Genomic DNA, 22,163 nt, shown 5'->3' on the forward strand with positions numbered 1-22,163 from the left:
GAAATATTAGAACACACAAGGTTGAAATATTTTTTGTTGTAAGTTTGTAGCTTGTTCCTGAAATTCCAAAGCATGCATACATTAAATAATAAAAACATATAAGGAAAAAATCAAATTGACATACCTGAAGAAGAAATCTGTTTCTTAGGTGCGTGGAACAGGACCCAAACTGTTAAAGCTTCAGGATCCTGGAGGAGAAAGAGAGATAAATAAATAAATAAATAAATAAAGTGGACTTATCTTAAGGGGTGAAGGAATTAATAAAAAGACAGACATACAACATCACTTCCAGCAATAAGAAGGAAAAAAAAACAAAACAACAAAAAAAAACACACTACTCAAATCGGCAGCTCTCCAGCAGCTATTACTACAAATTCAGATATCCGGAACTGTCATTGCGAACAGTCATTGCAAACAGAACGATAAGCACCAGTGACCTACAAACTACTCACTTGTCCATCATAGCTTGCATGTATCACATGGTTTACAACCGAGGGAGCTGCTATGGGAGTAATTGCATCCATTGGGAACGAGTGCTCATTAGAAGGATTGACCGGTTCCTTGGAAAACGTGAAGCAACGCCAAGCGACTGCGTTCTGTCAAGGAGATACAGCTTTAACAACATGAAGTCCCCTACTGTCATTAACAATAAAATACTGACATAGCTGGGCAATGCAAAAAAGCTCTGGATAGTCCAACTGTGAGAAGCCAATCAAAGATTTGCCCATAGTTAGCAAGCCCCAGGCAAGATCCAGCTGTCCATAAAATATTTGTACAGCTTCCATTATAACTGTGAGGTGCACCCTCCATGTCCCCCAGTTTATTTTTCCGTACGAACTCTAGATTTATTGGGAGTTTGGCATGTAACCACAAAGTTTCTTTGCATTAAAATTAAATATTGTAAGAAGTTAACTTGTGCATATGGGAAGTTTGCTGTACTTACTGCATTGATAATAAGCCGAATTGGCACAAAAGCATGGGTTTTGTTGATAAGTTTTAGCGGAAGAGCCTTCCAACTGCCAGAAGGCAAGTCACCAAAGTCCAAGTATTCTGTTTTGCCTTTTTCCACCTTAAAAAAAAAATATATATATATAGAAAGGAAGGAAAGCTTTCAGGATACACTACCACAAGAAGGCAATGAGAGATTAAAGATACTATTCATTTACTCAGTCCTGTAATACTATACCCACATACCCACACTTCTACAACCCCAGCTGAAGGAGAAGAAAAGTTTCCCTTAATCCCAAATCAGTTAAAACAAAAGCAGTGCAATATTTACCCATCAAAACACAGCACATAAACAAATTATTTTGGGTAAAATTAAAAAAAAAAAAAAAAAAGAAAGCAAAAAGCCATAATTATTATTAGCATAAGGAAATATCAATTGCAACACCTTTTATTTAAACTTTAAGGATATAGCTAAAGAGGAGTTAATTTTTGATTTGAATACTTGAGAACTGTGATCTGCAGCTAGATACAGCTTTTGTTTCTTTTCACAGCTTAGAATAAAATATTCAGAAATATAGCACAGGGTTTATTTTTAGTTTAAATACGAATCACATTTGAATGAACTGCACCATAAAGAAGATGCAGAAAATGATGGAATTTTCCAAACTGATGAAAAATGCATTGAATATTAAGTTTAATAAAGCAAAAAAAACAGTATATTCATTCATGCACGTTAGACTGGAATACCTTTAAAATTACTTCAAATTTTGTATTTTACCAAAAAAACTTAACAAATTGATTTAAAAAGAAAAAGTATATTTATGGTTAGTACACTGAGAATTTGTCAAAGTCTCAGACTGTAACATGGTCTTGAGTCTTATTTGGAAAGTATCACCATGTATATTTTTGCTTCATAATAACTCTAAATTCAGGACTATACATTTCCAAATATAATTCTTAAAGTTAAGCAAATGGGAGAAGATGTGGTATTAACAGAAGATGAAGTAAGTATTTTACACATCCTTTAGTTTTAATTTTGAACTAATCTGAAGTACAAAAATACTTTTAATTTATTTAGGGTTCGAAGAGTAAGAACCAACTGAGAGAGAAGCTACTTCACTTAAAATAAAATAAAAATAGAAAACCCTACAACTGGAAATGAATGCTATTATTAATTGCTGTGTTTTGATGCCTGATGTTATATTTTGATTTGCTAACATTGCTGATAATGAATCCTGGGGAAGAATCAGATGTTAGAGCTCTCATCCTATCATCTCATGTAATTTTTCTAATAATGAAAAAGTAGAATCTTGTAAGACATTTGCATAAGAATCCTTCATGCACAGCAAGGTGTCCCTCCACAAATAAATCTTCTTAAAAGATTAAAACTACTTCATTCCTCATACCTAGGTCCTTTGACAAACAATCTTGTATCCTGATTTATTTTCTATATTTTTAAGCTGTTCATAAAATTTCAACAAGAAAAAAAAAACATGATTATCTACTTACTTCTATATTAGGATGTTCAGCAACCGCGGTCAGAACTACTCTACTCGCCAAAGCTTCTGCCTGAACTATTGTCTCAGCATCTGCTGAAACCTGCCAAGATGAAACACTGAGAATACACTGAAAGATCCCTGAATGACATGGCAAGAAAAGTATTTTCAGGTCATCAGTAGAATGTGGTCCTACAATGGTCTTGTTCTTGAACACAAGACACTGGTACTTCACAGGATCCATCTGAAAAGCAAACAAGACAGAAAACACCCTGTCAAGTTCTCAGGCACAAGAACTATAGCATGGCTTCTTCCAAACACCTACAAAACATAGTATGTAGTAACCACTGCTGAACAAGTAGATTTTTATACGTACTTTTGCAGTATTAGTTTCTCCATATCTATGTTCCATTTCTGTATCATTTCAAGTACCTTTTCAAGCTAAGATATTCTAATATTGATAAAGGTCGCTCAACAGTAACAACAAATAATTTGACTTGGTGCTTCCTAACAAAAATGGGGAGCAGGAGGAGGAAAAGCAAGGGAAAGGTCACCAGTAAATCCTAGTGCAGATGCCTTTACACTTCTTGAACACATTTATAAACAGTCTGCCAGCAGGAATGACTGTTTGCAAGTGATACTATAAGCTATTCAGAGGAGTAAAAATACATCTCAGGTTTGAAGAGCTACACAAGAGACTCATGCCACCAAGCCATTAGGAAAATAAAGAGAAATCTTAACTCATGTGTACATAACACCACTACGGATTTACTTTTCTTCTCTCCTAATAAGGAATTATTCAGAGTAACTGAGAAGAAAACCAGAAGTCATGTTCCTGGAAGGACACATGGTGCATCTGCATGAGAGGACATACAATGTAGAGGGGACTCCCTAATTTGACAGTTTGACTTCTGATAAGGTCATAGCATTAGGCTCACAATTTTAATAAAATAAAGTCTTACCTTTTCCCCATTGACTGAAATACTGATTATGCCAATGCTGACCTGCAACCACCGCTCAGTTGGATTAAAAATGCTGAGCGTTGTCTGGGAGGCAATTCCCACACAGCAAGCATTAGGGAACTTCAGCTCTTCGGGGACTTTCACATGACCTTGGCAAGAAAACAGGCTCGCATTAGTTGCAAACACCCAAAAGCAAGATGTTAATCACATCCTACTCAGTCTGTCATTAGGTATGTTACGTTTTGTAACCTCATCTGACAAATGCACCCTTAAACCAAGGATGATAAACTTCTGACTTCTACAGCTTTTATAAGAATATTTTCTCCTGTCCGATATTTAGCATTTGAATAACTTGTTTGTAATTTGCATCTTACTTGCATTTATACTGCTACCAACAAAAATATTTATGGAAATAGCACATTCCATGCAATCACTAGCCTACAAAGTTTTAACTACTGAGTGATCAAGACTTGATCAACACTAGCCCACAACACAAAATGCAGTTATCTATATTTAGTACATTTACAATTTTATTAAATGCTGGAACATAACCATTACCTACGAGGTGCTTAAGAATTCTTCTGCTACAGAAAACATCAAGCATTCACTTAGAGCAGATTTTTCAAGAGAAATGGTCCAACCAAAAGCTACCAACAGCATATCAAAGCAAAATCTGACTTTTGAGTATTTTAGAAATAAACTTTCTCGAAGTAAAATATTCAAATGGTTCTGAGCAACTGTATAGCCACAATTCAAAACAAAACTGGCAGCAAGAGATTTTTCTGGCTCACAAAGAACAACCTTCATTTTTCATCCTTAAACCTAGTCACAGACACTCATGACAAAGGAACGCTCGGCTTCTTAATTAGAAGGACATATGCACATAACTACAAGTAGTAAAGCTTTAGATACTTAAAACAGCACATTTTCTTTTAAAGCCACACATTCTTAAACCCCTCCAAAACAGAAAATTTTACATAACTATCAGGATAAAAACATGGAGCAAGACAAGCATCGCTGGACACTAATTTCAGGGTCAAAGAATCATATTTGCCAGAAAACAAGTGCAAGCTGAACAGATACTCAGAGAAGTTCAAAAACTTGTACAAGAACCTATCAATTACATGCATTAAAAAATATGTAAAGAGCAGACTGGTCCAGATTTTGTTATTTCAAAATGCATTACTAAGATCAATGACCTTGCTCAATACAGAGCTGCAGCCAGAGATTCTCTTCCTCTTGATTATCAAAGAATGTGCCAGACCTTTTAAACAATGACAAAGAACAGAAAAAAATCTGAAATTTAGCCTTTTTGACATACCTTTTGAGACTGTTAGGAGACTACTGAATTCAGAAAAGGTTAAACATGGATAATTAGGAATGCCCTTTTTAAAAATAATGTTAAGCTTTCATAAAGAATACTTGTAGTTATATTTCAGTAATCAATTTTTATTTATTGTAATCTCACCATTCTCATTTTAGCTACTTTTGCCCACAGCTATATTTTATACATGCACATTAAAAACAAAATAAAAAGGTCTTACCAAAACCAGGCAACGCTGACGACTCCCACTCATTTCTACCGAGGCCCAAAGGCTGTCCAGTGTATGCTTTTATATTTAAGATATTCTTGTTCCAAGCAGAATGTGGATTACAAAGCGAAGCTGCACCCAAAGATCCAGGACCAATATTCGCACCTAAAGGAATTCCTGCAGTAACTGGATTTTGAGCATGTCCTGCTGGGAGACCACTGCCAGGAAGTCCTCCTGGGAGACCAAAACCTGCCAAGGTGCCAGCACGAAACTGAGACAAAGCTGCACCTGCAGTAGCTGGGATACTTCCCAGATGCTGCTGAGCAAATGGAGTCGTTGCAAGCGAACATCCTGTAAGCAACGTGGGAACAGATGAACTTGTTTGACTCTCAGAAGCAGTGACATGGGATTTAAAGCTTGAAATAGGAACATACTGTTCCTCAGATGAGTTCGGATTTAACGGAATATAACTGCTTAATCCAGGATATATGGGTAGTACATTGAATGATGGCAATCCCGGTCTCTGTACTTTGCTTGTATGATCCTGCCACGCTTCTGGTTTATCAGCATTATCAGATAGTGTGGGAAAGATGCATGATTTACTTGCTAAAGCTGGTTTAACATGGTCCAACTCTCTATGATTTGATGTTACCTTTGAAGGACTGGATGCAACCTGATTTTCATTTGCTGGGAAATCATTCTTGGACAGTTTTTCACTTTCAAGCTTACTTTTAAGACTTAGAAATTCTTTTCCCTCTGATTTGTCATCAATATTAAAGAGTGTTTCTTTTCTCTTTCTTTGAAAAGAGTAGTCGTTTAGATTTTCATTTAGATGCTCCAGCGAAGGAGTTGGGCTGGCTTTTATTATTGTTGTGCTCAGTTCACTGGCACTTTCACCCTAAGTAAACAAATATAATATACTAATCATAAATTCTAGAAAAACAAATAGGGTACATAAAGCAAGACAGACTAACACTGACACTCAATATAAATGATAAAGTTTGTCAAGTCTGGTCCGGAGCTCTGCTTTGTAAAATCTGTCTGTCTTCAACTCAAAAAAGAGCTGTTAACTCCAAGCTGCTTGTTATTTAAAGTCACACTCTAGTCAATAATTAATACCTGCTCTGCTTCTGAAATTGTCAACAGCTAAAACAGCTTCCACAGAGTCAAGAGTATTTGACTTTCTGTGATTTTATGAAGCCATTCTGTGCGAAAGTAACCATACTCTGAAGGGGAACAGCTTTCTAGACTCACCGGACTCACTGACAGATTCTTAGACACTATTACAAATATAATTTTCTTATTTGTTGTTTTTGGGTCCAATACCACGAGAATTTTCATATCTACATATGCATGAACAAGCCCTATTAGGAGCACCCAGGAGAAACATAAATTACGTTTCTCCTCCTTCTTTATGACTTTGTTTCAACAACACAAAGGTGTTTCCTCAGATCCAAGTTGCCGTGACAAGAAATGAGAATCCCTGAGTGTTAGGGCCCACCAACAAAAAGCGGATCTGGTAGCAAGGCAAGTCATAGTCGGGCAAGGTTCTTAGTAAAAGCTGAGGAACCAAAGCAACAAACAGAAGTAGTAAATAAATCCAGGGGAAAAAAGTACCAGTCATGGATATGCATTCGGACGTATGAAAGAATTTCCTGTCAAGTTAGCTGTCCAGAACAGAAGTGATCACCCTTCTCCTACCCTGTGCATAACCAGTAACATATTAACGGTGCTCGTCAGTACAGACTACCTGGAGGGAGAACGACAAGAGGGGCACCACCCTTTCCTAATCAGCATCGCACTGCTCAGACTATACAAGACAGTGCACGAACTCTAGGTAGCTCCTCTGCAGATTCATAAATGAAAATATTCTTTAGATATGCTACAGAGGTTCATTTTCTATTGCAAACCATATCCAGATCCCCCATGCCCTTTTAGCAGTTGCAAAACCAGCATTCTGATATTAGAAGAACCAGGCCCCAGCTTAGAACAGCTGCACCTGGAGATCTCTGACACAGGAGCAAAAAAGACACTGAGCGTTTGCAGTACAAAGCAGGACTTGGGTGGCCAGGGAAGGAGCACAAGTACCTGATGTAAAATGGTTCCACACCAAAAAAAGAAAAAAACTAAATCAACCCAAAAAATGCACACACCTTAGAGCTCCACTGCCTAAACAGACTGCACTACAATAAGTATTCAGACCTGAAAATAACATCACCACAAACATTCCTCTTATTTGTAAGAGACGTGAGCCTAGGGACATGAAAGGGCTCTTAATAGGCAGAATTAAAACCAACACCTCTATCTCAGGAAAAAAAAATAACCCAAAGGAATACAGAAACAGTAAATTATAAATATTCTCATTAGCACAGAGACAGACCTTTGTTTAAAAAGCTGTTCGAGAAGCTCCTTGTTGAACTGTTGTAGGGAACAAAGTCAATGTAAGCAGTAGCTTCTCTTCAGGACAAACGGGCAAACCCCTCTACAGCCAGTCACATGCTGGCATCATGAAACACCAAGTTGTCTGAGGTGGCAAGACTCTAGAACCATATACACTCTAAACACCGATGAGAATCAAGAGCCGATGCTGCATCAGCATGGACTACAAACACACACCCATTCAGATTTGCCCTTGAACTCCCTCTCATGGGACTAGATCCACTTTGAAATACTGAAACAAAGAAGAACAGATACCCCGTGTTACCAGGGCAGATAGAAGAAAATGGTTTTAGCCCAGAACACACTCCTCCTTTTTCCTAATTGAGCATGAGCAAAAGTTATGGCTTATACTCCTAAGAGGAAGTGACAACCTCACTGAGCTTTCACTACAGACAAAAATATACACTTTTGTTATATATAGGTTCAGGCACACACAGTATACTGCTAGCATGCACTTACTGTTAAAGATTCTCTTACCCACACGTCTGGATTATGCATTATGGCTGTATTCTTAAGCGTACTGTCAGATGCAGAGACATAGGTTAATCTGCTTATGCTAGGACTTGAGTAAACTGAGTGAGGAAGCGCGCTGTCACTGCGGGACTTCTGGCAATTCGATGCACAAGCAAAGTCCGTCTCGGACCTGAAAAACAGATTGCGAGTATATCAATATGGGGATATATTCCATTGCTGATCAAAAAAAAAAAAAAAAAAAAAAAGAATGTTACTACATATTAGCTCTGTTATTAATTGTTAAATGTTAGCAATTAACCTTTACAAATTCTGGCCTTGAAGTACATATGAATAATTTGCTTTATGCATTTATATCCAACAAAAAGCATGAGTTCCAAAACCGACCTCAGATACAAAAGAATTAACAGAATTATTACCTATTAACAGAAATGCAAATCAACACATCATCTAATTAAATAGCAGAAAACCAAATGATTTTTTTCAATATTTTAGGCATCACACATCCATATTTCCTATTCACTAATAGGATTCTCAGTTTCACGCACCTGAAAACATGGGATCACTTTGTCCAAAAGTGTAACACGAGAATATTTTAATTAAATCACTGATAGTTTTAGCCAGAAATTTTATCTGTATTCCCCACTTGCAGAAAGACGTCTATAATATATCCCTGCTTATTTCTGAGAAATACCAGACGCCTTGAAATTCTAATATCATCTCCAATATACTAACTGTAATTAAGCATCAAATAGTGAATTTAAAGGTCACAAATCAGTATTTCTTCCTCTGGTATATATAGCCACTGGCTACTGGCCAAACAAGTCAAACATGTTAAAGACTACATGATCAACTAGTTCAAGTTAAAAGAAAACTATCATAGGGGCAATCTTATCTCTATATTTATAATTTATATTCATATGGCAATATAATGTATAATTATATTGATCTATACAATAATTGATATATAATAATTACTATATAGAGCAAGAACATTAAAGGTTCACAAAGTTCATTTCAAAATGTTGCCCTCTTAGTTGCTAGGAAATCCTTAAACAGAGATATAAGTTGCAGTTTTTTTAAAAAAAATAAATAAATAAAGCATTTAAGTGTACGTTTAAAAATGACTCAGTTTCCTACTCTACCCCACTGTAGCAAAACGAAGCAACAAAACATCATCAGTACTCATACGTCAAGCTTTTTATCATACACAAGCCCACCATAACCACTAGCCAAATAGCTTTTATTTGTATTAGATGAATCAGTAGAAGTTAAAATATATAGGGCTAGCCCAAGGCTAAAGCACTAGCCCTAGCACCATTAAAAAAAATATATCTGAATAATTAACAACCTCATCATTTTGCATTCTTCCCTTAAGTTATAAATTGGACAATTCCAGGCTGAAATAACCATATTCCCACCGAGCATCTCAGTGTCATCATGCCAGTAAGAGAAATAAATTCAGCAATTGCTTAAGACCTGCTTCCTACATGTACAATAAAAGCAAGCAGGAAGCTTAGTCTACAAATGAAGTCTTGGCCCAATAAGTATCTTCTATAAACTGAGGTCAAGAACATCAGTTCAACTGAAACTTAAATCACTCAAAAACCACCACAGTGCATTAATAACTCTTATAAACCACACCAAAAAATTTACCCTGAAAATGTTGTTCCAGAAGTATCACTAGGTGATGAGTGAATTAGTGGTGAAGTTGAAGGTCTGAAGCTGCACTGCTCATCCTCTACAGATTGAAAGTCACATTCGGGAAGAACGGGTTTATGCTCTGCTAAATAAACAGAATTCATAACAATATTTAGCACAGTCAACAAGTTTTGTTTTCATGAAGAGCCTTTTCTACACCTGGATACTTCTATATAGGTTTACTTACCACCACTATTCTGTGAAGTCACAGAGAGCTTCTCAAAAGTTACATGCTTCACATTCCCACTGCCAGCACTACCAGCATCTTTGTTTCTCTTTTGTGTTTTTCCCTCTTGCTTCTTTTCATCACTGCTCAATCTCTGCACAGGTCTTGCTGCCGTAGGACTAACGTGCATGCTAGATTGCTTTGTAGTGTTGAAGTTGCTACCTGACACAGTGTTTCCTGCCGTTCTTTTCACCAAACCATTACAGGTCTCAGGAACAGCACCTGCTGCCTCATCTCCTGTTTCTGCAGTCTCCTTAGAACAGGCAGTAGCAAGAAGGCTGCTATGGCAGGCAAGCTGACCCCTGCACACCACTTCCATTTCTGTTGCTGAAGCAGTTCCACAAACTTTTGCTCCACTTGCAGTAGATTGGTTTGGGGTACCAAGCACATCTGATACAAGATGAGCTCTCGCTGACTGTGAGGGTTTACCATTTATTAAATCAGATAATTTTTCTGAACATTTAGCATTATTTGCAGTTCTGTCTTCATCCATGGGAATGTTAGATAGACAAGAGATATTCTGAATGCCAGCTTCTTCATGAAAATAATCCACAAACCGCTTCTCTATTTCCTGCTGCTTGTTATGATTATTTAACAAATCTTCTGCAAGAGTATGCTTATTTTTATCCACTAAAAAGCTATCATAAATAAGGTTCTGGACAGATGCTTCATGTTTCACAACACTCTCATAGTCACTTTCATGTTCCGTCTCATCTGTTTTTTTGAGATATTTTTCCATATCAAATGCACTATTTTCCACACTGCTCGATGAAGCTCGATTAGCGGCTAGTTCCACATCGTTTACAACTCCAGGAAGGAAGCATTTCTTCTTACTTTTATTTGAGAGTTCCATCATCATAGCAGCTAGCTGGGCAGGCTCCGTGCTGGCAGAAGCATTGGCAATAGCAGAGGCAATTGTACTAATGCTCAGGACAGAGTCCGAATGCTCAGGGGAACTCTCTTCAAGCTTGCCTTTATAAAATCCATCCTACAACAAACCAAAATCAGTTAAGCATCAAATGAAGATGTTTCTTGTTTGGGGTTTTGTTTGGGAAGAGTCTTTTTTAATTATTATTTTGTACTTCAATACATTCTTTTCATAATAATGCAGTTTACCACATTGTTACTGCATTTTTAATCTACTGTTAAGAACACTGTAAAAGACATAATTTCGCACTCTACTGACTTTATAAAAATCTCACAAAAAAAAAAAAAAAAGGAAAAAAAAAGAAAAGTATTTCCAGAACTAAAGATTGCCTGCTAGGATACTCCAGCTCACATATTCCCCAAATCTGGAAGTCTCCTATGGTTAAAAACCTCTTAATGTCTCTTGTAATTCAGTTGATTCAAGTGGAAGAACTGGGATTAAGCTCCCATGAGAAACACATACACAGCAGAGGAGAAACTGCAGTAACTAAATACACATTACCATCTCACCTAACATTTTTCTTGCCTCTCTACAAATGGAAGACGGAGCTATTTATTTTTCTCTTAGATTAATGAAAGCCAAGTGACCTAGACAACAGGGCAGAGCGCACGTGCAGCAAGTTTGCTGATGATACAAGGTTGGGGCGAGTGGCTGACCCACCAGACTGGGAGCTGCGCTGCCATTTGGGGAGATCTCAACCAACTGGAGAGATAGGCAGAGAGGAACCTCCTCAAGTTCAGCAAACTACATATGAAGGCAGGGCAGGTATGAGTCAAGAACTCTCAAACTAAAAATACTCGTTTTCCAAATTTAAGCCATGAACTTATTTTAATCCTCTATCAAATCAACAACCTAATTCAAGCGCTAAATAAAAGTTCTTTCAGTCAAAAACAAAACAAAAACATCCCAGGATAAAGTCATAGCTTTCGTTATGGAACGTAGGCTCCAGATCACAGAATATCAACAGTCTAAGCATCTATGAATGATAATAATAGTAATGAGTTATCAGGTCAAGTAGCTCCCTAAACAGGGAGGAGACAGTAATATCTGATTTTCCACAGGATCATGGCATTCTAATAAAACTATCTCCCCAAAAAATCATGTCCTTATTAAGATTAATACAGTAAGAGGTAGTAAGTTAATGACACAGTCCAAATTCACCATTTTCCAATGAAAACACCTAGTAACACTAACAATCATTTAAATTTTTGTTCAAGTTCATATTTACAATTAGCAGATAAGACACAGAAATACCTTTGCTTTACTTTTGGTAGCAGTTTCTATACTAAAGTTTTTATGTATTCCAGATGCAGCCTCCCTTCCATGACATCCATTTTCACAATCAACAGAATTTGTTTGCTCTTTTATATGTGCTCCCAAATCATCTAAGCAAAAAGAAAAAGATGGGGAATTAATTTCCAGTAAGTAAATTGTCTACATGCCTGCATGCATGCTCCTCAAGTTTGGGGGCAAGGGAGAGAGACGTGGGGTAGAGGGAGACTCTTTTAAAGTCAAAATACCAAATCTTGCAGTTTTAAGTCTAATATTTTCAACGGGTTCCTGTTCTTCATGTTCACACTCCTCAAATTTCACTTTCAGGTAAGTTTATCATGTTAGCATAGACTAAATAAACCTTCCCATTACATCATGTTTGAAAGAAACATGAACACAGATCTGATCCCAGGAGAAAGCCATAAAAGCTCAATTTGAATAAAATCATTTTCTGGGGACGGGTTTTGACAGAGATGTCAATGAGCTAGCAACTCTGAAGATTTACCATTAAGTTGGCCTGGCTTTTTTTTTTTTTTAAAAAAAAAAAAAAAAAAAAAAAACAGGCCTCTGCTCCACTTCAGCAGATATTCTGAGTTTGGGTATACTTAGCTTCAAGAAACACCCTTCCCAGGTTGCTTACTTGCCAACTCCTTTCCCATCTATTGTCTCTAAAGGTACTGCATATTGATAGTGCTGATAAAGATCTATTAGCAGCAGCACTATTGAAGGAAAATAAATAACTAAAACAGATGACAGGTATTAGCACTTCTATCAAAAAGTGACCTAAATGCTTATTTTCTCCAGCATTTTGCAGATCAAGAGAACTTCACAACATTTTAGGGTACTTGGCTACTGTTCAAAGTAGCAACTGTAGCCATCACTTAACTGAACACAGATCATAAATTCAAGAAACTCCTAGAAATTTTCTGCCAGGAGTCTAGACTATTGTCTAAATTTAAGTATACTAACACTAATTATTTTCCTTACTATTTCAGATGATTTCTACTATTTCTAGATATGAGTAACCTTTTCTGCAAGGTATTTTCATGGTATTTCCAACAGGAAAACTCTAAACAGCTTGTAAGTATTACAATACATTCTGTAATCTAGTGGTACCTGGAAACGCTGACGCCTTTTTTTCCAAAAAGAGGGAGGGGGGAGGGGGGAAAAATTCAGGGGAATTAACTCCAGAAAATGGAGATGCTGAACAAAAGTTAAAGAGTGTACAAGATTACTCTTAATGTGGTCTTCACTAGTTATAGCGTTAGTTAAGAGCTACTTGCATGTAACCACTAATCTAGGAGGTTTCTTCTGTTTTGTTATTACCTGGAAACACTTCAAATAATTGTGAACTCTCTTGGTCAGCATAATCTCCTGACGCATCAGACTGTCTTAACAGAGCAACAGGTTCCCTTTTCTTTGGGGATGTAATGTGATAACCAAAAGATGGCTATTAAAAGAAAAGACAAAGAAAAAAAAAAGTTACCCCAGAATACAGAATTAACAAACAGGGGGCTTAAACAAATTTAGCCATAGCACCTCCCTGATTGATATTTTGATCTCACATGTCTGGGAAATAATTTAAGCCTCCCAGCCTGGCAAATGCCTAATCCAAATACATACGCTTCACATAAACCATGTATATACACCAGTTAGGCAGACAAAATAAGGTACACGTGCTTTCATCAACACTATCTGGAAGCATGCTCTGCACTCAGGCTTTGGATGTACCAAGGTACTGACTACCCATGCTCTAAAGCAAAACTAAGGCACACCCTAAGGAACACTCATACTTGACTTTTGCTCCCCTTGATGACACATTCCCAGAACAAAATGTGAAGATCACCATTCACTGATGCCAGTGATACATGCCAGTCACTTAACATCAAAAATTCCAACCTGGAAACAAGAAAAATATCAATCCAGATCTGTTATTTACATACAGAATTCCCCTAGCAGGTAAACTTAGAAAAGCAGATCTCAAAAGAAAGAAAGAATATAAAAACAGAAGTATTGCTAGTGTTTTTCTTCTTTCTTTGCTTCTTAATATTAAGATACATACCCGTTTCACATCACTGCCTCCACCAAGACAACCAAGAGCTTCAGATCTCTGACCAAAGAACTCTCCCAGAGATAGGCGTAAATAACTAGCATCTTTACTAAGATCCGATGCTCTCAGGGGAATGCAGCTGTTGGCAGATCTCCACGAAGAATCTGCTAGTTCAGATGCATTTAGAAAGTCTACCTTCCCTGCCTGCAGATAAAGAGATTTCAGAAGTTGTTACTTGCAAAGAAATTTGGGATTTACTCTGTTGACATTGAGATAGTTACTTACCTGTACAAGTCTGTGTGCTTTCTCAAATTCTTCCTGGTCTTGTGCAATCATAGCTGCTGCTTTGGCTTCATATCATAGAGGACAGTTATTAAAATAAAGCATAAGTAATTAAGTGCCATCATTACTACTTTGCATCACTAAGTTGCACTTTGAAGGAAAAATAACACGATACTTTTTACCAAGATCAGCCTTAGACAGCATAAGGAAAATGAACAACTTTGTAAGTAGACAGATGTTCAAAGAGCCTGCAATTTGACAGAAGACAGAATCCAATAAGGCCTCAATAAATCCCCACATACTGCAATACCATTAGGTTAAGATTAAACATCAAGGCATTTAAGAGATTCACGTAATCATCAGCTAGAGAATTCAGCAGACACTTTCATATTCTAGACAGTGCCACAACAGTTTATCATTTACAACCATTTCTTGTATTGTGGCCACCATGCAATGCAGAATGACTATTATTCTGCATTCTATATTATTTATTCTTCTTGAATCAAAGGATAACAATAATTAAAATCCAAATAAAGAACACAAGCATACTTATACAATAGGTACAAGTGACACTTTGGTATCCCTTCCAAACAAAGCAAGAACTCTTCACAGGAAGAGTGCTAAACACAGAAGGAAAACTCTTCCATCAACTCTGGCGATAATAAGTCTTACAGTAATGATCAACAATAGCTGTCAAACAATCTGTAATACTTAAAGACTGCAATTTTTCCAACACCTAACATTGATTTGTGAAAAAAAGAGCAAAAAAGGAAGAAAGTTCACCTAACACTGTACTACAGATAATATCTAGCGAAGAAGGAAAAGTTACATACATCCAGTTACGAACTCCTCATTTATTTTATCTTCTTCAGATAGATTTAAATCTTGCTCTTCATCAAATGAGGTATAATATGCAAGGTCAGTCACCCACTTGCCCTCCTCATTTTGATAAACAATGCTGTGTGGTGTATCACCTGAAAAACCCATCGAATGCCGTGCTGTTGATTAAGATCAAGTGAATATAGCAAAATCTCTTAAACTGGGGTATGTAGGAATTGACTCGCCCAATATTATCCACAAGCTTTTTTTTTTTTTTTAAAAAAAAAAAAGGTAGCTCAGGTTACTGCAGTCACAAGCTAAAAATAAATTTAACTTTCAAACAAGCAACAGATTAGTGCAATACACTAGGTATTAGCTTTTCTCTTTTTTCTTCTAATTAACAAAAGCAAGTCAATTTATTCAAACTACTTTTTCCTTATTTACAAAGAAGCGTAGTATGTTTTGATAACTTGTCAAATCAAGATCAAAAAAGGCAAAGCTTAACAATTTTTTTTTCCCTTTTTTCATGCAACAGAGTCTGGTCTCAGCCGTATATTTCCACAGCATCCTACCTCTGTCTTTTGCGGGCGGGCACAGATCACAGCTGGCTGCAGTGGGAGACAGGTAAGTGTCTGCAAGTCCAACGTCACACTCAGGGGAACCTGCATCCGCTCCAGCCGCGCTTGCGCTCAGCGGAATCTCGGGACTTGTGCAGTAACCCAGAACTCCTTCTGCCGGGCACAGCACTTCTGCATCAGAAGGAACCCGGCCCTCAGATGATTTTATTTCTTGCGCTGGGAGAGTGCCCAGATCATCCGCTTTATGGCTGTCCATGCACTGAAGATAGAGTGAATCTAACCTCAACTCAGCAGCACTGCAAGCATCTAGCACATCTCCACCAGGCACGGAATTCTTAAGAAAAGAGTAAGAACGACCAAAAACAGTGTCAGAAGTTTTGTGTTCGTTAAGTGTTTATGTTAATAATTACAGCTACAAAACAGTGAAATAGCTATATTTGAAAACTTCATCTAAAAACCGAGTGGTATTATGTGCGTGTATATATATATGTGTGTATATATATATATATATATATATATATATATATTTTAGGCTGTTAGTTCAACCAGTAACAAGTTTTCAAATGAACTGTCATCTTTTAACATATTCTTACTCCGGATATGATAAATAGGAACTTAAATGATAATTCCATACCAGTTGCTGGACTGTTCTTGGCAGCATTTCTCTTTCTACAGAACATCCAGCTATCTCTGTTTTTTGGGAGTCTTCATCAAGAGCATTGCCAGCGCCTCCTCCTGCCACAGTCTGAAAGTTCTCCTAAAAGAATAAGATTTAAATTCCACTACAACAGATGCATTTAATAAAGGAATTAGTCAGACTCCATTATTTTTACGATGTTAAAACCTTCTCCAGTAACAAGTTTATCAAAATTAATTTGCTCTTTTGCCACTATCAGCGGCAACTATGTCTGTCAGCCCCACAGATGAGGGCAATTATTTCTGGCTATGCTAATCTGTGCATAGTGTGTTGCCCCCACTAAGGACAGCCACAAGATAGAGGAATCTCTTCTCCTTCTTCCTGTCCCATTCCCTTTAACAAGGGCATCAGTTTCCATACCATAGCACTCCTCAGCCCCTATAACCTCCTGGAATACACTGCCAGGCAAGGAGCCAAGCTCCACTTTGGAACCTGTTTTACTGACCTCACTGTGCATTTACAAGAGTGGGGAAGCAAGAACATCTCCTCCTATGACCCCTTCTCATCATTCAGTCCTAAGTAACCCTGTACCACGCTCCGTCCTCCTCACTCTTCTCCATAGCATGGAGACCTCCATAGGTCTCCAGCAGTCACCTATTGCTTTCTTTACATTCAGACCAAATGACTGATCCCACCCAAGAAGCTAATGCTCAGAAGACTCATGCAGCAGCCACTGCCTGTGCAGCCACTGCTGCACATAGTAACACAGCACTCCCCAACGCTTGGGAACACCAAGGCCAGCTGGAGATCTCTGATTTCGTCAGGCAATACCTTGACAAAATTGTAGTATTTGCTACTTGCTACAGGCAGTTTTAAGCAATAATCAATTTCATGACACTATTTTCACAAGCTACAGTTGGTCTACAAGTTTAAATCCATAACGTTTTTCCATTTTGACCAAGTATGTAAATGCCGGAGTCTCACCTAAGAATGCAGAAACCAGGTATATGGAAGGGCCTTTAATCCCAGACAGTCTATATGCAGTAGAGGAAAATGCTGCTCAGTGACTAGTGAGTCACTAGTCTCCAGTCACAAAGGCAGCCAGATGCTGCTCTAGGATTACCCTTCACATGCACAACTGCCATCCAAAGAGACTCATTTATTCCTCTGCAAAAACAAGTCCCCACGATTCTATACAATTAACAAAACCTTGCAGACTTCTACTCAAGATGATAAAGCAGTCATCAAAATACTTTTATGAAACTAACTATGGTTAAAACAAAACAAAAAAAATACATCCACAAATGTTAGTGTTATCCTAGTATTTCGCAGAAATGAAAAAACAGAACAACAGAATCCTTTGTCAGAAGCGAGTACAAACTGTTTTCAACAAGTTTAATTGCTGTCTTGGAAAAAAGAGCCATTCTTCCCTTTCAACATTGCTGGAGCTGAAACTGCAATTCTAAACAACAGCAAACAGAGCAGTTTTCTCACAGAAAACATGATTCAAACTAAGCAGTTATCACCAGAGACAATATGCCCAACTCCTGGAAATTATGAGCAAGTTATCAGCAAGACCAAAAGATGGAATTAGTTTCCTATCAGCTGACTAGCTTGTTTAGTGGGGAAAAAAAAAAAAAGGCATCAAAATAGTAGAGGTATGTGCTTAGCCACAAAATATATATGTACCTTTTCTCTTTTCAGGGGACCTGAAAGGATTGCAGTGCTTCTCTACAACATCTCACCCACTTTCACAGTGAGAATAACCACTGGAGACTTGAGAGAGGGAGCAATATTAGAAGAAAGATCCCACTTAAACTCTTAACTACAGCAAGTGCTGATCTATACCCTCCTTCAGTATTGCTCTGAAAGAGCAGGCTAACAATTCAGTATTACCCATCAATATTCTAACATACACTCAATTAACATGCTGCTCAGGACATAAATCCTTTTGTTTATTGTAGTCTATCCCACAGCTTAGAGGTGGATTTTTTTTTAATCTAAAAGCATACTTTTTTGTAATATAAACTATGCAACGCAGTCTTAAAACACTCAGCACAAAGTCCATCTTCAGGAATTACTCCTGACACTACATTAGTTTTTACAGGTTTTCCTCTAAGAAACAGCCTACGTAATCCCAAAGATGAGACAAAATCTTAATGGTTTAGGTGCTTGGTTTTATTTTTTTTTCCCCTCACTGAAGGATAAAGCAAGAGAACTGACCTACACAGAATCCTTCACCACAGCTGCTTAGCAGTAGAAAGGAGAAGGCTATAAAAGGCTACCTACAGGAGAAAGGGGAGTGTGAGGAGCAAGGGTAGTGGGGATTGCAAACTCACAGACCTGAATAAAGCTGGCAATATAACGCAACACTCCTCAGCTTGGCTGGAAACCTCCCAGACTAAAGCCTCTTGGGACAAGCAGCTACTTAACCAACTCCCCCACTTCTTGTTCCATAAACAGCAGGAATGTCTGTGACAAACAGACATAGCTGCTAGGTCTGCACTACAAGGAAGATAATGGAGAGGAAAAAAATGGGTTTTTTTGGTTGGTTGGTTGTTTTTTTTTTGTTTGTTTTTTTTTCCCCTCGCCTCCCTTCTCCTCCTCCCCATCCCCAGGGAAAACCTGACAAAGGAAGTCAAAATCCTAATTGAACTGCTTTGAATCTATTTTCAAGCATTATCTGCTATTTATAAAAAAAAAAAAAATCCTTTGCTGTTGCTGTAGAGGATTTGTGCTCCAACAGAGCATGTCAAAAAAGGAAGCCATCGCCCTAGCCAAGGATGCTCAATACATCCGCATGCTGAAGAGCCATTCGGCACACAGAGCTTCGGACTTCACTTGACACCTACTTGAATTAAGTCATTTTCAGAAAGCTTCAGTGCTGTACAGCATTTGGTCAGTTCCTGCATGCTGGTGTCTCCTCTTGCCATTTCTGGTGGTACCAGCTGCTCAAAATAGGCTTCCAGCTGGTTGTCAAAGAACTCTTCATCATCAATATCATCATCTATTGAAAGAAAAAAAAATTCATTCTCCACCCATAATTTATAATGTCCCTGTCACAGCAATTCCACTGTTTTTAATGTATTGATTCTCATAACACGCTCACATAGTCAGAGCAGAATGATTTTATTTTCCCTCCGAATAACTGGGCACGGAAACATGTACTAGTGGTATGCAGCAAGATAAGATGGCAGCATCTTAACTGCTGCCAGCATCCATGTTCCGCCACATTCCAGCCAGCAAATCATCTACATACAGTAAAATATAGTACCATCTCTGAAACAATACTGAAAGTGATTTTAGCACAGTTTTGTTTCAATGACACAAAAATCTTATATGTTATTATGAAGGTCAGCACTATTGCCATTTACTAAGTGAAAAATTTACCAATACTTCATGTACTTATTTCTTTTTTATTCAGGGAAGGAGTTTGGGTTTTGGGTTGTTTTAAAACAAAACATCAGTCAGCTTTTTAGGACATGCTTAAAAACATTCTTATAACCACTGTAAAACACATTTCAAGATGAAACTAACTTTTTTTTAAAAAACTCTTTCAATTTTAAAAAACAGGGCTGCTTGTATTCTTTTTTATATGAGAAGCAGTACATTCAAACAGGCCCTGTATTTATAAGTTCACAGTCAGATTGTTTTCCACACACTTTAAGAACCATTTATTCCCAGTTGCTGGCAACAGAAGAGTTGATTCTTCAACAATTCTGACTTTGGACTGTGTATGTCAATTCTTCTACCAATAAAATATCATTCACTATTTTCTCAGTATTTCCTTCTATCAGGGAAGTCAAGAATGTACAGCAAGTATATGTAAGTAACCATTATTTTTTCATTTCTACTTTTCTCTTGTGTCCTGCAAAACTAGAGGCTGATTTACAGAAATAAGAGGTTCAGTCTTTCAGTGAAATGAGATTTAAGTCAATTAGAAACTACAGATGGCCAGCAACTCTGACATTACAGCAAAGTGATCTGGACCTGCTATATTTGACAGTCAGTAGATGAAAAACACAAATTAACGCTCCATTTTCATGTATGATACTGGAGGAGAGAGGGATTGCAGTAACCTCTTTTCACTCTGTAAGTATTAGTCTTTTTAAAACAAACACCCACAGAGTGCTTTTAAAAGTGCTAGAAGGAAGGATTAGTTAATTACCTGAACAGTACTAACTAACTGCACAGCCTTCTGGTGTATCAGTCACTCCTTTCTGTTTCATATCATCAGCAAAGTCACCAAGGGAGCACTCTATCCCCTCCCTATCCCAGGTCACAGATGAGTTAAATTCAACAAAAATTGGATCCACTATCGATCCTAGCTAGACTGTGCATCAACTGATCACAATGCAGCTTTGAGTTCAGCTCAACGGCTGTCCATCTCTCCCATACTTCATGGGCTCGCCTGGAAGGTCGTCATGGGAGAGGGTCGAAAGCCCCGCTGGCACAAGGCAGACAACAAGCACAGCTCTACCCTCCTCTATCAGCCAGTCTTTCCATCGTAGAAGGCTATCAGGTTGGCTAAGCATGATTTCCACCTGATGGATCCTTGCAGATCACTCCTGATCACTGTGGCCTTCATATGCTTGAAAAACTACACCCAGGGTTAGTTGCCCCATCACCTTTCCTGTACTGAGGTGAAACTGAAGGTCCTCTAGTTCCCTTGGTCTTACTCGTCCTGTGTGTAGACCGGAGCAACCCTGGCTTTCTTCCTGTTCTCAGGAACCTCTTTCAAAGATTATTGAGCATGACCTTGCAGTGACATCAGCCGGTTTCCAGAGCACTCATGAGTGTATCTCATCAGAGCCCATACACTTGCATATGTCAGGTTTGCTTAAGTGATTATTAACATGATCCTCCTCCACCAATAGGAAGTCTTTCTTTTTCCAGACTCTCTCTGGTCTCCAGGGCCTGGGATTCCTGAGGACTGATACCAGTAAAGACTGAGGTGACAAAGTCTCGCTGCCTTTCCAATACCCCTTGTCACCACAGAACCAGCCACATTCAGTAGCAGGCTGACATTTCTCCTAGTCCTCCTTTTGTTACTGATGTACTTACAGAAACCCTTCTTCTTGTCCTTGACATCCCTTACCAGATGAAACTCCTGATTGATCTTGGCCTTCTTAGCCCTGTCCTTGAACACTGAAACATCATCCCTACATTTTTCCCAAGATTGCCTGCCCCTGCTTCTACCTTTTGTAGACTTTCTTCTTAGAGTTTTGTCACAAAACACTTGTTCTTGCACACAGGCACATGCACAGGCACTTGTTCATGCTCCTGTTCCCTTTCAACTTCTTTCTCATTGTGATGGACTACTCTTGAGTTTGGAGGAGGTGGTCCTTACATATCAACCAGCTTTCTTGGATCCTCTTCTTTCTAGGACACCAGTGGGACTCTTCTAATACTCTTCTAGTACAGGCTTTTGATTAAGTTTAATTCTATAAAAATACTTAATTAAAACAATACTCTTCTTCTCAAATAGGCAGTAAAACTATTAGAATTCTAGACTCAAATACCCATAGGCAGCTATGGGCTTAGAAATATACTTACCAGTAGAGTCTCCTCCTAAGCTCGCAAAAGATGAGAGTTTCTCATTCTCTAAAAAACTTGAAAGGCTAGCGCTGAGATGCTCACTTAAGATTTCACCTTCTATCAGTTTTTCACAAGGTTCAAATGTACCAATCTGTAGAAAACATTCATATGTTTCAACTTATTGTATAAATCCTTTTTTTTTTAATAAATAGTTGATGAGGTTTAAAAAAAAAAAAAAAAAAAAAAAACACACACATTCCGAAATTCTCCTTTTTGTATTATCC

At 37.8% G+C, this 22,163-nt stretch overlaps 1 protein-coding gene across 1 annotated transcript in view; it reads right to left on the bottom strand.

Moving 5' to 3' along the window:
- Nucleotides 1-22,163, bottom strand: part of CEP192 (centrosomal protein 192) — a 59,485-nt gene that overhangs the window by 32,979 nt on the left and 4,343 nt on the right. Inside the window, exons 5-22 of the mRNA XM_088524053.1 lie at nt 21,898-22,030; nt 19,194-19,348; nt 16,339-16,461; nt 15,699-16,038; nt 15,141-15,281; nt 14,311-14,375; nt 14,038-14,229; nt 13,302-13,425; nt 11,958-12,088; nt 9,740-10,763; nt 9,505-9,634; nt 7,855-8,020; nt 4,951-5,836; nt 3,407-3,555; nt 2,458-2,688; nt 944-1,069; nt 453-596; nt 125-188 (exon numbers count right to left, since the gene is read on the bottom strand). Coding sequence (XP_088380179.1) covers nt 125-188; nt 453-596; nt 944-1,069; nt 2,458-2,688; nt 3,407-3,555; nt 4,951-5,836; nt 7,855-8,020; nt 9,505-9,634; nt 9,740-10,763; nt 11,958-12,088; nt 13,302-13,425; nt 14,038-14,229; nt 14,311-14,375; nt 15,141-15,281; nt 15,699-16,038; nt 16,339-16,461; nt 19,194-19,348; nt 21,898-22,030 — 4,324 coding nt within the window. The remainder of the gene's footprint in view (nt 1-124; nt 189-452; nt 597-943; nt 1,070-2,457; nt 2,689-3,406; nt 3,556-4,950; nt 5,837-7,854; nt 8,021-9,504; nt 9,635-9,739; nt 10,764-11,957; nt 12,089-13,301; nt 13,426-14,037; nt 14,230-14,310; nt 14,376-15,140; nt 15,282-15,698; nt 16,039-16,338; nt 16,462-19,193; nt 19,349-21,897; nt 22,031-22,163) is intronic.

This window comes from Tinamus guttatus, unplaced genomic scaffold (assembly GCF_059628265.1).
Source record: "Tinamus guttatus ecotype Peru unplaced genomic scaffold, ASM5962826v1 Tinamus_guttatus_pri_ptg000203l, whole genome shotgun sequence".
Lineage (NCBI taxonomy): Eukaryota > Metazoa > Chordata > Aves > Tinamiformes > Tinamidae > Tinamus > Tinamus guttatus.